The sequence below is a fragment of the Mangifera indica genome, chromosome 6 (assembly GCF_011075055.1).
Source record: "Mangifera indica cultivar Alphonso chromosome 6, CATAS_Mindica_2.1, whole genome shotgun sequence".
NCBI lineage: Eukaryota > Viridiplantae > Streptophyta > Magnoliopsida > Sapindales > Anacardiaceae > Mangifera > Mangifera indica.
In genome coordinates, this window is record NC_058142.1 from 762,048 (window position 1) to 776,863 (window position 14,816).

At 30.6% G+C, this 14,816-nt stretch overlaps 1 protein-coding gene and 1 long non-coding RNA gene across 3 annotated transcripts; one reads left to right on the forward strand and one right to left on the reverse strand.

Moving 5' to 3' along the window:
- The first annotated feature begins 362 nt into the window (after positions 1-362).
- Positions 363-10,848, forward strand: LOC123219186 (lysine-specific demethylase JMJ25). 2 transcript variants are annotated; one of them, XM_044640977.1, is made up of 13 exons: positions 363-724; positions 1,400-2,007; positions 2,133-2,251; positions 2,348-2,447; positions 3,123-3,255; positions 3,335-3,398; positions 3,493-4,192; positions 4,581-4,910; positions 9,577-9,855; positions 9,935-10,007; positions 10,084-10,169; positions 10,246-10,365; positions 10,589-10,848. In XM_044640977.1, exons 2-13 carry the CDS (start codon positions 1,405-1,407, stop codon positions 10,667-10,669), a joined length of 2,688 nt encoding a protein of 895 aa, XP_044496912.1. In that variant the 5' UTR covers positions 363-724; positions 1,400-1,404; the 3' UTR covers positions 10,670-10,848. The 2 variants fall into 2 exon arrangements, with proteins under 2 accessions (XP_044496912.1, XP_044496913.1); XM_044640978.1 differs by having other exon boundaries at positions 364-724; positions 2,136-2,251.
- LOC123219187 lies at positions 10,019-13,179 on the reverse strand. Its single transcript, XR_006502825.1, has 2 exons — positions 13,014-13,179; positions 10,019-10,299 (listed from the first exon to the last, which is right to left on the reverse strand). It is a non-coding gene; the product is annotated as an uncharacterized LOC123219187 (long non-coding RNA).
- Between the last annotated feature and the right edge of the window lie 1,637 nt (positions 13,180-14,816).

Genomic DNA, 14,816 nt, shown 5'->3' on the forward strand with positions numbered 1-14,816 from the left:
CTTTTATATAAGTCATTTGAATTGAGCCATTTAAATCGTTTTATATTACAATCAATAATTTGAAATATAGAGTGAGATTTGATCTAGATAAAGAGTCAATTTAGGTTAAATTTAATTCAATCAATTAAATTAGTGATTAAATCAGTTAATTATTTAAATAAATTATTTAAAATAATTTATTTATTATATATAAGATCATATTTTCATGTAATCAACATTTAATTAGGTCATGTTATGTTGATTTGTAAATCGTTGAAATACAGTTGCTTGACTAGAATGACCTAACGGTTTGACTGCAGACTATGATTAGGTTAAACTGATTGAACTGGCCAGCTTGGTAAGTTATATGCCCTTCCCGATGAGGAATAGAGATTCCGTTCATAACACGCGTGGCTCTGCCCCTCTTGTGACTTGACTAGCTTACTATATAAGGCCAAGCCCTCTCTCTTTCTCTCTCTTTCTCTCTCTCTCTCTCTCTCTCTCTCTCTCTCAGAATCCATGCGCAAAGCGTGAAAAAACGGCCTTTATTAATGTTCTATTTTTGTCATTCGTATTTTTCAAAGATTTTGATTCCTAAAAGACCTAGATTTTCATTCACTCACACTCGCGATTATCAGATTGAATTCGAATCCCTTCGTTTCTTGTTCTCGAGTCCTCGATTAGCTGAATAATTGAATTGCGTCGTCCTTTCTCTTATCTGAATTCTTGTTGATTGCAAGTAACGGTAAGTTCGTTAAGAACAAACAATCTTGGCATTTTCCTTCTTTATCTTTACGTCGTTTTGTTTTGTTTTTTGTTCCTGATTTCTGAATTTGGTTATATGAGTTTCTCTGTTGTGTGTCTTGCAGCTGCGTTGACTTTGGTCAAAATCTGATGTTTATTTGTTTGATCGGCGTTTGGTTGATGTAGGGATATCTCATTGTCTTTTATTCAGTTATTATTTGTTTGTTTGTGTGAAGATATGATTTGTATGTTTGTTTTCAGTGAGGTCTGTTTGTTTCATGGGAAAAAATATTCCGTGACTTAGAGGTCAAATTAATTTTTCGTGGTCTGGAATACCAGAAATTTTATTTAGATTTTATATATATATATTGTAAGAAGTCAGTATAACAGGTTTATTTTTATAGATTATGGTGAAAATTTGGCAATTTAATGTCTGCCAGTTTGTTTGCGTAGAGGTATGGTTTTTTATGAGTTTGGTTCCTGAGTTGTCTGCTTGTTCCCCGGAAAGTGTTATTTTACTTAGAGGTCAAATTTTATGTGGTGAGAAATTTGTTCTGGATTATTTTAAATGTTTTTCCTGATGAACTTTGGCTTTGGAGTAAGAGGTTTTCTATGTTAATAATATAGGATGGAGAAATTGCTAACTGTGTAAGGATTTATTTTATTTCCTCTGCAGTGACAATGGGAGCTATGATAGCAGATCAAAATACAGCTGATCAAAATACGCTTGATAGCTACAATGATGAAAAAGTGCAGCAGAGGATTCATGGAGCCTCGAAACTTTCCTGGATTGCTTCAAAGCGGAGAATTATGAAAGTTATGTGCGATGAAAGTATGAAGGAACTAGAGAAAGAGAAAGAAAAGAAAAATGTAGAGTCACCTGCTCAACGATTCAAAGTTTCATTGAAGAAAAGAAAGGTGAGTGGACTCTCTGGAATATTTGGGGATACCAGAATTCCAAAGAAGCCTCGTAGCGACGTAAATGAGAAAGTTAATCATGAAGATGAAGTGTTGAACAAGAAAATCTGTTTTGAAGATGAAGTTCTGGAGGACAAACTGGATCTTGATGATGAAACAATGGCTTTATTGAGGATCAAAGAACGTCAGAGGTTTAGAAGTTCAGACGATCCAACAATCAAAAGATGCCCAAAAAATGAAAGAAGGAAGAGTGAGTTAGTGAAGAATTCTTCATGCCCTTCATCGTCATCATCTTCTAGATCCTCCAGTTCGGTTTCAAGAAGTGATAGTTATAGCAATGATAGATGTACAATGAGAAATGTGAAGGTAATTACATCTAGGCTATGATTTTCTTGCTACTTTTGGATAATGTGTTTCAATGCTTTTTTTGTTGAAATAAGTTTTTATTTTTTGTTCTACTAACTAAAGGGTATAATAATTCTTACTTGAAGCAGGCTAAAATTTTAGAGCGTTTCAAATGTCATCAGTGTATGAAAATTGAACGTAGAATTGTTGTCCCTTGCACAAACTGTAAATGTAGAGCGTACTGTATCCAATGCATCAAACAATGGTAAATTTGTGTCTTGAAATATTTATGTTTTTCTTTCTTTACAGTATAGAAATTTAAAGATTTATTTTGCTATCTTTTCTTTGGGGTATCTAATAGGTATCCTCAGATGTCAGAAGAAGACATAGCAGAGTTATGCCCATTTTGCCGTAGAAATTGCAACTGCAGTGTATGCTTGCACACTTGTGGTTTGATTAAGGTTAGTTTTTATCTCTTTTTTTTCCCTTTTCTTTTATTCTTTTTTTTTTTCTGGAGCTGAAAACATTTATGCCGAAGCTCTTCTGTAAGTTACTCCAGCCATATTAACTAACCAAAAAGAAATTACACCAGCTAGGTTATTTGACAGTATGCCTACAGTTCATTATGAAGTCTGCAAAGATGTTTCCGTCCCTGGAACATGGAATTATTGATAATGCCTTTTTGCTCAAGTTTCTTGTCTTTAAGATTTCCACATATAGTTTGTCCTGATGAGCAATGGAATCCTAGTTCTGTTTGTCAACACCACTTCAAGCAATTCTCATTGTTCATGTTTTAGCTGAATGTCTTGTAGCTTTATTATTTAAGGCAATATATTTCTTTAGTTGGCCTATTAAGTAACAAGAAGAGTTAGAAATGTAATTGCTTTAATGGCTGGGATAGAAGGGTCTATGCATCTTATTGGGGTTTTTCTGTTTGCTGGAGTTAGAGTATTTGGTTTCTAACCATACTTGACGTTTATTCACTGTGGGCTTATGGGTTGTTTATTTATTCTAATGTATAATAGTAATGCTAATGACTTCAGATGGTTGTCTGTAAGTTAACTATACTATTTGTAAAGACAATGCCATTGCATTTTATCCTTTAAAATATTTGCATGATAATTTCTATCCTTCAGACATCAAAGAGGAAAATAACTGATCGGGAAAAGGCTCGGCATCTGCATTACTTGATTAAGTTACTACTTCCTTTTTTAAGACAAATTTGTGAGGAACAAACTCAGGAGACAGAAATTGAAGCAATCATTCAAGGCGAGTAATTTTCCGGCTTTGGAGATCAGTTCTTTCTTATTAAAGTCATTTTGATCTAATGAAGGTTTTGTATGTGTAGGGGTGCATTCTTCAGAGGTTGAAATACCAGAGATACAGTGCGGCAATGATGAACGTGTTTATTGGTAAGCATCTCCTTTTCTTCAACCAGAGTGAAAAATATGTAATTTTTTGTATTATTCATGAAGTTCTTGCTGTTTAATCTTGGTCTTTGAGCAGTAACCACTGTGCAACTTCCATTATTGATCTTCATCGAGGCTGCCCAAATTGTTCTTATGAACTCTGCATCAGCTGTTGCCAAGAAATTCGTGAGGGAAGCCTTTCAGGCTGTGGTGAAATGAAGTTTAGGTATATCAACCGAGGCTACAGTTACATGCATGGTGGTGATCCTCAGCCTGAAACTTGCCATTCTGGAACTAAACATGATCTTGTTGAATCACCAATTCCGTGGACTGCAAGTAATGATGGATTTATTTCATGTCCTCCAATTGAAATGGGTGGTTGTGGTGATTGTGTGTTGGAGCTTAAACGAATTATTCCAGATGGATGGATTTCAGATTTGGAAAAGGAGGCTTCAGATTTATTGGAAAATTTCCAAACCGTTTTGACGAATTTGAATAGCAGCTGTTCTGAAACAGGCATGGAGATGTTATATAGAGCAGCTTCTAGATTAGGATCTGATGACAACTTCTTGTATTATCCACCTTCAACAGAGATTCAAGAGGAAGAAGAACTTTTGCGCTTTCAAAAACATTGGGTTAAAGGCGAACCAGTTATAGTTCGGAATGTTCTTAAAAAGGTGAATGGTCTAAGCTGGGAGCCAATGGTCATGTGGCGTGCTTTATGTGAAAATCTGGACATGGCAATCAGTTCTAAGATTTCAGAAGTGAAGGCCATTGATTGCTTGGCTGGTTGTGAGGTTTGTTATTCCCTTTGTTTTTGTTTTAAATATTCACCTATAAATTTTGGATTGATACGATGAGCTAAAGAAACTCTTCCACATTAATTTTAGAAAAAAAAAGGGGTTTTCCAATCATTGTCATATGATAATTGCATACCTCTCTCAACACAATGTCTACATAATATCTCATCTTAGGATTGGTTTCATAATCTACTTTTGTAGTTTAATATCTGTATGATCATCTGTTTAATGCTAGTCTACGGAAATCATGTCCCTTCCAAAAAGGCTATGGATTTCAACATCCTTTCATAAGATTCATACTTGAAATATGCGTGCAATCATAATTTCTCTCTTTCTTCTTTTTGCTAAATTTCTCTTTTAAATTCTGAGTTTGTCAAGAACACAGGTGGAGATTAAGACTCGCCAGTTTTTCCAAGGCTATACAGAAGGCAGAAGATATGATAACTTCTGGCCGGAGATGCTCAAATTAAAGGACTGGCCTCCTTCTGACAAGTTTGAAGATCTTTTGCCACGCCACTGTGATGAATTTATAAGTGCATTGCCATTTCAAGAATACTGTGATCCTAGGGCTGGTTTCCTCAACCTTGCAGTTAAGCTTCCATATGGTGTCTTAAAACCAGATATGGGTCCAAAAACTTATATTGCTTACGGGGTCGCTGAAGAGCTTGGAAGAGGGGACTCTGTGACAAAGCTTCATTGTGATATGTCAGATGCGGTATGTCTTCAAAAACCCAGTAATGTTCTAATATATTTTTACTTTTTTTCATCTCAATTATCTTTATTTGACCTTAAAAGGGTTGTTTAGTCCCAGAGATTTAAAGATTACCTTAGTAATCTATTTTTTATTACTTACATTACCTTGTTTGGTTTGTCAGTAATAAAATATTACGGTAATATTCTATTACTAATACTGACGTGACAGGTAATATAAGTGGTAATCTGATTATCATCTTCATCTTAAATATTAAAAGATTATTAAGGTAATCTTGATTTTATTATAATTATATTATAATTTATTAATTTATTGAGACAAAAATAATTTTTTTTAATTAATATAACAAATAATATAAAAAATATTTAAAAATAATTATATGCAAAGACATTTAAGTAAAATAATTTATTAGTATTCTTTTATTATCTTTAATCAAACACAATAATTATTTTTATCTATTAAATTTTATTAAACATAGGAATTATTTATACCCAGTAATCTTCTAAATACTCTATCTTCAAAGTAATTTTCTTATTTTAGTAATAAAACATTATCCAAATCAAAGACTCCCTCATAATTATGTTTTATTCTATTTCTCTCTTTTCATAAACTCTTAGGGTTTGATTTTTTGCCTTGTCTTGATAACAACTGTTTAAGAAGTCAAAATCTATGGTAATGTTGTCTAAATTGTGGTGCACAAAGGAAAATACAATTTAGCTGCTTAGGACATGCTCATGTTATAACCCATTTTTTACTTTTCCTTTTATTGAGCCTTGGGAATTTGGAAAAAAACCTAACCTTTGTGTCATTTCATGTTTCCATAAGATACAAAAATTTTACATGCAAAGTAGAGAGATTGTGGACTCTTCTCCATTTTTTCCTATATCCCATTTGCATAAATTAAAAATTAAAATTCTTAAATTTTACAGTGGACATTTTTAAGCTGTAAGAATTAGTCAAGGCTCAAGTTTTAGTTGTTTGATACGGATATACTTATCTATAGCAAAATTTATTTGTCAAAATTGAAAAAAAAAATGACCTCAAAGGTTAACCTAAGTGGCGAAGAGTTAAAGGTTGTTTGCGAATTTTTAAATATTTGAATAATCTTAATGTAATGTATTACAATAAAGTTTATCCCCTGATTTATCTAGACCGTACTTACGGGTTCAGGTGGATACGATGCCTCGAGAGTTTACCACAAAAAAAAAAAAGAAAAAAAATTTGGTATATTACTCTTTTACTAATTTCTTATAAATAATTTTCGTTTCATTTGTAAAAATGTTGTTTATTTTAGGTGGTTTTTATTTCCTAAAATTAATTTTTAATTAGGTAGGATTTGAATATTGACTAAAAGTAGATTTTTCGCTTTTTGTTTAGAGCTAGCCACAATATAATTATGGTCTTTTGTCACCATAAGAGACCATGTTATGCTAGATTATTGAATAATAGTAAGTCCTCCCCCACATCTAGGTTTCTCTCATTTCTCCTATAATTTTTCTCAATTCATTTCCTTTCCAAAAGTCCATTTTTGTTTAGAGAATGTAGTAGCTCTCGTAAACCTTCCCAGAAATCTAGTTCTACCAAGAGTTGTATTAATGCTCTTAAACCTAGGGCTGGATGCGAGCCGAATCGAAACCAAATAAGGTTTGGCTCATTTTCAATGAGTCCAAGCGCCGGCTCAGGTTCGGGTTCGGGCTCACTGAGCTCATTAAACACATGTTTGTGTTTGGCTCGTTTCATAATTTTAGTATTCGAGCTCATGTGTTTTGGCCCTAGCTCATATTTCAAGCTCGGAAGCTCGACTTCATGCTTATATTTTAGGGAATAAATCCAAGTTAAAATTTTTTTCATTTGAGTGAATGGCTTGCAAGCCAAGCTCAGCTTGCTCAACCTATGTTTGAATTCGGACTCGTATTTGGGTTCGTTTAAGGAAAGCTCGGCTCAGGTTCGTTTGAGCAAAGCTCGTTTCGAGCCCAAATAAGCTTACTTCAAATCCAGCCCTACTTAAACCTTTATGAAGCCCATTTCTGCAAAGAGCTGTAATAGTGCTCTTAAGCCTTGCCCAAATTCATAGTGCCTATCCCATAGAGAACTAATGTATACCTTTGGTCAAGTGTGCATGTTTGGAAGAATTGTTTTGGCCACCATGTGTTGGTAAGCACTTCTAGATGTCTGTTGTCACTGCCTTTAACCTAGATCATGAATCCACTACTTTACCTAACAATTCTATTTTTGTAGCATATTCTACCATGCTTTTCCTTTTGATATTGACAAAGCATGTTCTTTATTTGCAAACCCTTGAAAATTTGAAGACTAATATTTATCTTATTTTATTGTAATAGTGCTTACATTTGTTAAGTTGGGATCCCAAGTTCATATCTTTACTCATATGGTAGTTGATTTGACAATATCTCCTTAATTATAGGATGATAGATATTTGGGTTTTGATTGATTGACCCATCAACTAGAATTATGCTACAAAATTCAGTCCACTTAGTTAACCAATGAAGTAAATACAGTGATTAGATTTATAACTACTGTATTGATTAATTCAATGTTTGACTTGATATGATATCATCAAGTCTTGAACCCAATCCTTCCATTGAGGATTCTACAACTCATCCACTCCAGTCAATCGTTGGGGACCATTTTTCTTGTGATTGGAGTCTCTCAACATTAGCTTTAGCCAATCTTTGCAAGTTCAAAATTTCATGCATCTCAACCCTGAATGGATTCATTGTTGAATTTGGTGTTTCCTTATCTTTGCTTAGGCATCCATCCAACATGTGATAAAGTCTAGGTACTTTAATAAGAATAATATTATATATACACAATTTTGATTACAACAATTTAGTACAGAGATAATGTATCATTATGTGATTGAATATTTTTTTTTAATTTAAAATCTTTTAATTACATGATGACACATAATCTATATACTTATTTATATGCTCAAAAATTTATACATATAATTTTATTATTAAGGGCAAATTTATTTTATTTGAGCTAATATGATATGAAGTTCGCTGATTGGAGTTGATCTTAATCATGTTCCTATCATATCGTACTGAGATTCGCAACTCACATAATATCCTTGTATTGAAGCTCTCCCCTTTTTTTTTTTTTTTTTTAAATTTGTGAGTTTATTGATGGTGAAAAATTCTTATACCCTTTTTCAACTAAACAATTAACTCTATTTGAAGAACCGAAACAAATGGACTTTTAATTGCTATTGGTGGGCTTATTTAAAAGTTAAATCTCAAAAACTTTGATGATTTAGCTACTGATTTGTCTCAAATTTTAAATCACTCGATCATATTAATACACATTTGTATGAATAACTTAGTAAATATGGTGTTTTTCTTGCTATATTTTTGTAAATGTATATGGTAAAATTTTGAACAAAAATATTTGTACAAACAAATTTTACTAACTAATTTATACAACCTGATGTAATAGTATGTGAGTGTTTATTTTATCTCTCACTTCAAAATCACTCAAACATATGTTATCATATCAAATTATATTAATAAGTTAGTTTAGATTTGTTTGTACATATAGTGTTACTCTAAAGATTTTGATTAGAGTAAATGTACTAAATAGATCTGACAAAATGAACAGGTTACCCATATAACTTATGGGTAACCTATTTAAAAACGGGTATGAATTGTATATTTTTTGGTTGGTACCCGTTTTGAATTTACACTCATGGGTAATAAATTTTTGTGGGTTAACTGGGTTTGCCCAAGGTACCCGCAAGTTATTCGTTATTTTTTCCTATTCATCTTCTTACTCTCCAACGTTAAATTTATATCACACTCAATGCAAATTTTATATATTTTTCCTTGATTAATATGAAATGAATTCAAATCCAACCTAAAATTAAAGAAGTTGTGTTGAAAACAAATTTTAAGAATATAAGTACTAAATATTTTGTTATACATATTCATTCTGTATTCAATACTAAAAATTTTCAAATATGTAGAAAATATTTTTATAATTTAAGATAATTTTTTGTTCTTTTATGAAATACTTATTTATTTAAAGAAAAAAACATTAAAAATTATGAAATGAATACATTAAAATAATTAAAAAAAATAGTGAAAAACTAACTTTAGTAAGTAATCCATAGGTTGACTCGAATTCACAAGGCCAAATATGAGTTTTAAAAATTTGTATAATTTGATTTGTTTTCAGTTAATATCTATTTTCTCTGCATCCAAATTGACCTGCTCGCACCAGAACTGACCAGCCCGTTTACAAGATCTAGTGTCAAGCACGCTCGTCACCTTCTCTCACTTATCTCTTCACCATTTGACTCATGTACAAAAGTACAAAAAATGAAAGAGTGCTAAGCCGATTTATCTTTCACTCAGCTCTCATTTTCCTCCTCACTATTTTACTTACAAAAGTACAGGAGAAATGAAAAACAGAATGATCATTGATTTCTTATCTTTCTTTTATATGCATGTGGAAAAGAGTATTTTTCCCCTTAAAATTGGAGTTAATTTGGACATGTAACCGCTCTGGGATTTTTATGAAATTTGCATATAAAAAATGAATGCTTGAAGATACTCTTTATATTCAATTATGCAATAAGAATATATTTATTTTCATTCTTTTTTTATTTTCACTTAAAATGCTACTTTGGAAAACATCCATACTGCAGGTTAATATATTGACACAGACAGCAGAAGTAGAGTTAACCGAGCAACAGCGTTCTGCAGTGGAAATATTGAAAGAGAAACACAGGGCACAAGATCTAAAGGAAGGTCTTGTGCAAGAGAAACTGGTTGGACCTTTCGGAAAGCCCAGTGGCGAGCAACCCAGTACAGAAGGGGGTGCTTTGTGGGACATTTTCAGAAGGGAGGATGTTCCCAAGTTAGAGGCATATCTTAGAAAGCATTTCAAAGAATTCAGGCACACCTATTGCTCCCCGGTAGAACAGGTATCAGATTTACTGCTTGGCACAATATCCAAGTGCGGTTTTCTAACAGTAATGCGGTTATGCTTGTTTATTATCGCAGGTTGTTCATCCGATCCATGATCAATGTTTTTATTTAACTTCAGAGCACAAAAGGAAGTTGAACGAAGAATTTGGTCAGTAAATATTTCTGCAATGTCAATATCTTCTTCTATAACTCAGCTGTTAACATGTTTACCATGAAATTTACAGGAATTGAGCCCTGGAGCTTTGAACAAAAGCTTGGAGAGGCTGTATTTATTCCAGCTGGATGCCCGCACCAAGTCAGAAATCTCAAGGTTAGAATTTCATTATCATTTGCAAGTAAGTCGGTTTCTTGTTCTAGTTATCTGATAAATGTTACATGCATCTCAGTCTTGTACAAAAGTAGCTGTGGACTTTGTCTCCCCTGAAAACATTCATGAGTGCCTGCGATTAACAAAGGAGTTCAGACTTCTGCCGAAGAACCATAAAGCCCGAGAAGACAAACTTGAAGTAAAACTCTTTCATTCATGAGTAATATTTAATGTACTTCCAGATGGGTATTAACAAGTAATTAAATGATTGATTGATTTTAAATTAAAAAATTAATCATTCAATCGTATAGTAACATATGTCAGCTGTTAGTACTCATATGTTAATATATGTAATTATTCTTTTCCATCTTACTTTCCTTCTACTAAGCAATTTTTGTCTTCTTCGTTGTGTTGGTGATCAGATTAAGAAGATGATACTGTATGCAGTTGAGCAAGCAATCAAAGATGCGAGGAGTTTGTTAGCACAAGAAGTTTTGTCTTAGAGTAGCTACCAAGAACCCTAACTAAATTTCATACCTTCTTTACAAGAGTAATTAGCCTACAAGGGTGGATTTGATGTCCAAATTTAATGACAGTTTCTACAATGTTATGCTTTTGGCCAATTGGTCTAAAACATGAGCAAATCCTATCAAATAAGAAAGATATCTATTTTTACATTTCATATACAAACTTTCATCATTAATTTAACCATACTTGTTGATGTGTATTATCAAAATTAAAAAAGTTAATTGTTTAGTTTATCCTTAATTTAAGATGATTTAATGGTATTATAATACTTATTAATTTATCACATAATTACGCATAATCACATGTTACTATGTCAATATATATAAATAAGTTAGAAATGATTGTATATATAATTTTATTTATCACAACATATTTTATATGGTCAATAATAAGAATAATAATATACATATAAAGTTTTGTATACAGATTATGTGAATAAGAGCATATAAAAATGTCAACTATATAAATGTACAAAAATTTTATGAAAGCAACACTAAGCATCAAAATTCAATGAATTTGAAGATGAAAGATAAGGATAATAACAAATATTTACATTAGTTTGTTTTTCAATTTATCAAATATCAAAAGTCTAGTTTGTTTGGCTATGCTATAGAAACGTTCAACATAATCACCTCGCTTTTACATGCTAACCAACTAGCTACTCTTACACTCGTGCTTCGTCAAGTCCTACATTTTAACTTATATGCTTCATCACGTCCTACATTCTAACACAATCTATGATGACTTGTAACGTTCGACATGGAAACCTAACTCTAACATGCTAACTATGTAGCTCATCCAACACATATGTCTATAGGGCTAAATTCAATTTAGGCATATCTAAAGAAAGTCTAGCTTAAGGTTGATAAGCTAAGACTTAAACTCAATTAGAAAACAACATAATTTTAGATTCAATCCAAGCCGATTCAAATTTGAATATTCATATCAACTTAAACTCAACACGTTTATAAAAATGAGTTCAATCCTTGATTCCAACTCTATTTGTTTGATCTGAGCCCAAATTCAAATTTGAACAATTCGAATTCAAACTCAAACAATTCAAATCAGATCTGACCTATATGTCTTATCATGTCCTACATCATGACATCACTTTGACCATGCAAAATACACGAAGATTGGCTTTTTATTCAAGAAAGGTTTTGAATTGCGTGGTATTCCACGAATGATTTTATTCTAGAAATTTGGTGTGTTTAGAAGTCCCTATGATTAAATGAATCAAGATTTTACCATGACTACAGTTTTAGATATGCAAACACCTATTGGAAACTTTTGTAACTAGATAACTTGCATCAAAAACCGACTATCTTTAATTGGATGGTTTGGTGTTTTGATGATCCCTACCTCATTGACCATAACTTCTATATCTATTATCACTTGCCTTGCCACCCCTCTTGCTTTTTAAGTTGTGATTTAGCAATTAGTCCTCGAATGTAAAGTTGAGACCATGACTCATGGTAACAATCGACACAACAACCTAGCTTTAATGAGATGCTTGCGAATTACCTAACTAGCTCTCTTGCTAGTCCAACACCAATGTCTCATCGCATCTTACAATAATTGTTATGCAGCCAAACAATTACACCTTAAATTTTGTGTACTTCTTATTGTAGAATTTTCACCATCAATAATAACCCACATTTGACGAGATGTTTACCAACAATCCAATAGCCTTCTTTGTCTAGTCATGTCTTACATAATAATTTAGCTTTGGTAAGACAATTGCCAACTATCTAGTCATATAACACCCTTTCGTGACTTATGCTCACAAACTATCCAAAACACATTGATAATATTTTGAACCTTAACGAAACAATTGCAAACCATCTATTAGTATAAGCCCCATTGTCCAAATGTCTAGTAGGTCAACATCTTCTATAACTTGTATTCAACAACTATCCAAAATGTCTACTAGGTCAACATCTTCTATAACTTGTATTCATCAACTATCAAAAACACATTCATACAAACAAAATGTTCAAAAACTATTTTCACCCTTTGGATTTCAATTTAACCCTAAACCTTGAAACTCAATTTTAAATATAGTAACACCTCTAAATCTAAGGAATTAGATAAAAATAGTTTATATTTTCAAAAAAGGAAAATTATAAATAATTATCAAATTTATTGTCAAATAACTCTAGTGTGATTTGCCCCTTTCACCTTTCTAATCAAAACTAGTTAAATATTTAGTTTAGTAAATAATTTCGAAAGAAACAATTCATATCACATCTTTCAATGTTCAACAATAAGAAATAATAAATAAACCATGTGAAATTTCATTTGGAAAAGATAACATACCTGGCTTTCAATAATGAAGGAGAGAAAAGCTTACAGCCTAGAAGGAAAAGCTTTTGCATGTGGATTTCAATCCTTTCAAGGAAGAAGGGCACATGTTCGAGGAAGTAAAGGTGGAGAAAGAAAATAGAAGCAGGGGAAAGGAGAAGAAGGATATCATAGGAAAGAGAGCCAGGGCTACAAGACTTTATAGTGGAACTCACCTTGTCAAATACTGTTCCCATCTAAAGTTTGATGAAAATATAATTCTTACCCCTTAAGTTTTATAAAGTTGAATTCTTATCCATCATTTATTTTTTTTAGTGAATCCTGATTAATTTTCTTGCAAATGATTATTTGGCTCTTTTATTGAAATTATGAAAACATCATTAATATGTAATATAAATTTTAAATTATTAATATATTCTTATCATATTCAAATTTATCACTTAATCTGTTAAAAATATTATAACTCTAATAAATAATTTTGAGTTTTGTTCAGTTATTTGAGTGTAGTTTTATTTTTTAAATTATTAAAGGGTATATTTAAATTTTCAAAAATACTACAAACTTTTTTGAATTAAAAAAAAAAATCCTTAGACGGTGTTTGGTTTAGGTAATATTTTATTATCAAAATAGAAAAATTACTTTGAAAATAGATTATTTAAAAGATTATTAGATATAAACGGTTACTATGTTTAATAAAATTTAATAAATATAAATAATTATTATGTTTGATTAAAGATAATAAAAGAATACTAATAAATTTTTTACTTAAATGCCTTTAAATATATTTATTTTTAAATATTTTTTATATTATTTGTTATATTAATTAAAAATAAATTTATTTTTATCTTAAAAAATTAATAAATTATAATATAATTATAATAAAATCAAAATTATCTTGGTAATCTTTTAATACCTAAGATAACAGTGGTAATCAGATTACTATTTATATTATCTGTTACGTCAGTATTGGTAATAGAAAATTATCGTAATCTTTTATTACTGACAAACCAGATAAGATAATGTAAGTAATAAAATATAGATTACTAAAGTAATCTTTAAATCTTTAAAATCAAACAGCCCCTTAAAATTTTTGTTAACATCCCTAACATTTTAAAAATTTATAATTCACTTTCAAACATATATTGTTTTGAAATTTATTAACGAGAGTATGACAGTTAGAAATCTAGTTTTTTGAAAGAACAATATTATATATATCCATTTTAAAAACACATATGAATACATTTATATATGTCATTATATGATTAAATATATATCGAATATATACTTATTTATGTAATTACTATTTAAATTGATATACATAATTATATTATTTTTTTAACTTAAAAATAAGAATTTGCCATTTGAGCAAACCTTAGATGAAAAAACAAATTTCCATCTACTAAATACCTACATTAATACATTCATCAAAATTTATCATAAATAAAAAAAGCAATAATAGAAAGATATATACATTATTTCTATTTTCCAAAATTTTGAAAAATAAAACCATTGACCCGGCTCTCCAAATATTTTTTTTAGCACTATGTCAAATATAGTAATCAAATCGTATATCAAAAATTCAATTTTTCATATTATGTGTTATATTTCATATCATATTATATGATACATTTAAAAAAAAATAATTATTACATTATTATACAAAATCCCTTATAATTATAAAATTTTATAAATACACTCAATCATATCATCATTTATTTAAAATGATGAATCAATCCATATTGATAATATATATTATATTAAATGATACAGTAGATATATTATATCAATTTTTGATATACATTACGATATATATTAGTT

Bases quoted from the DNA above. Each gene is read 5' to 3' on its own strand.
- LOC123219186 (XM_044640977.1), top strand. From the start codon at position 1,405: ATGGGAGCTATGATAGCAGATCAAAATACAGCTGATCAAAATACGCTT. The intron at 3,256-3,334 runs GCGAGTAATTTT...TTGTATGTGTAG, and splicing joins AATTGAAGCAATCATTCAAG to GGGTGCATTCTTCAGAGGTT. The intron at 10,008-10,083 runs GTCAGTAAATAT...TGAAATTTACAG, and splicing joins GAAGTTGAACGAAGAATTTG to GAATTGAGCCCTGGAGCTTT.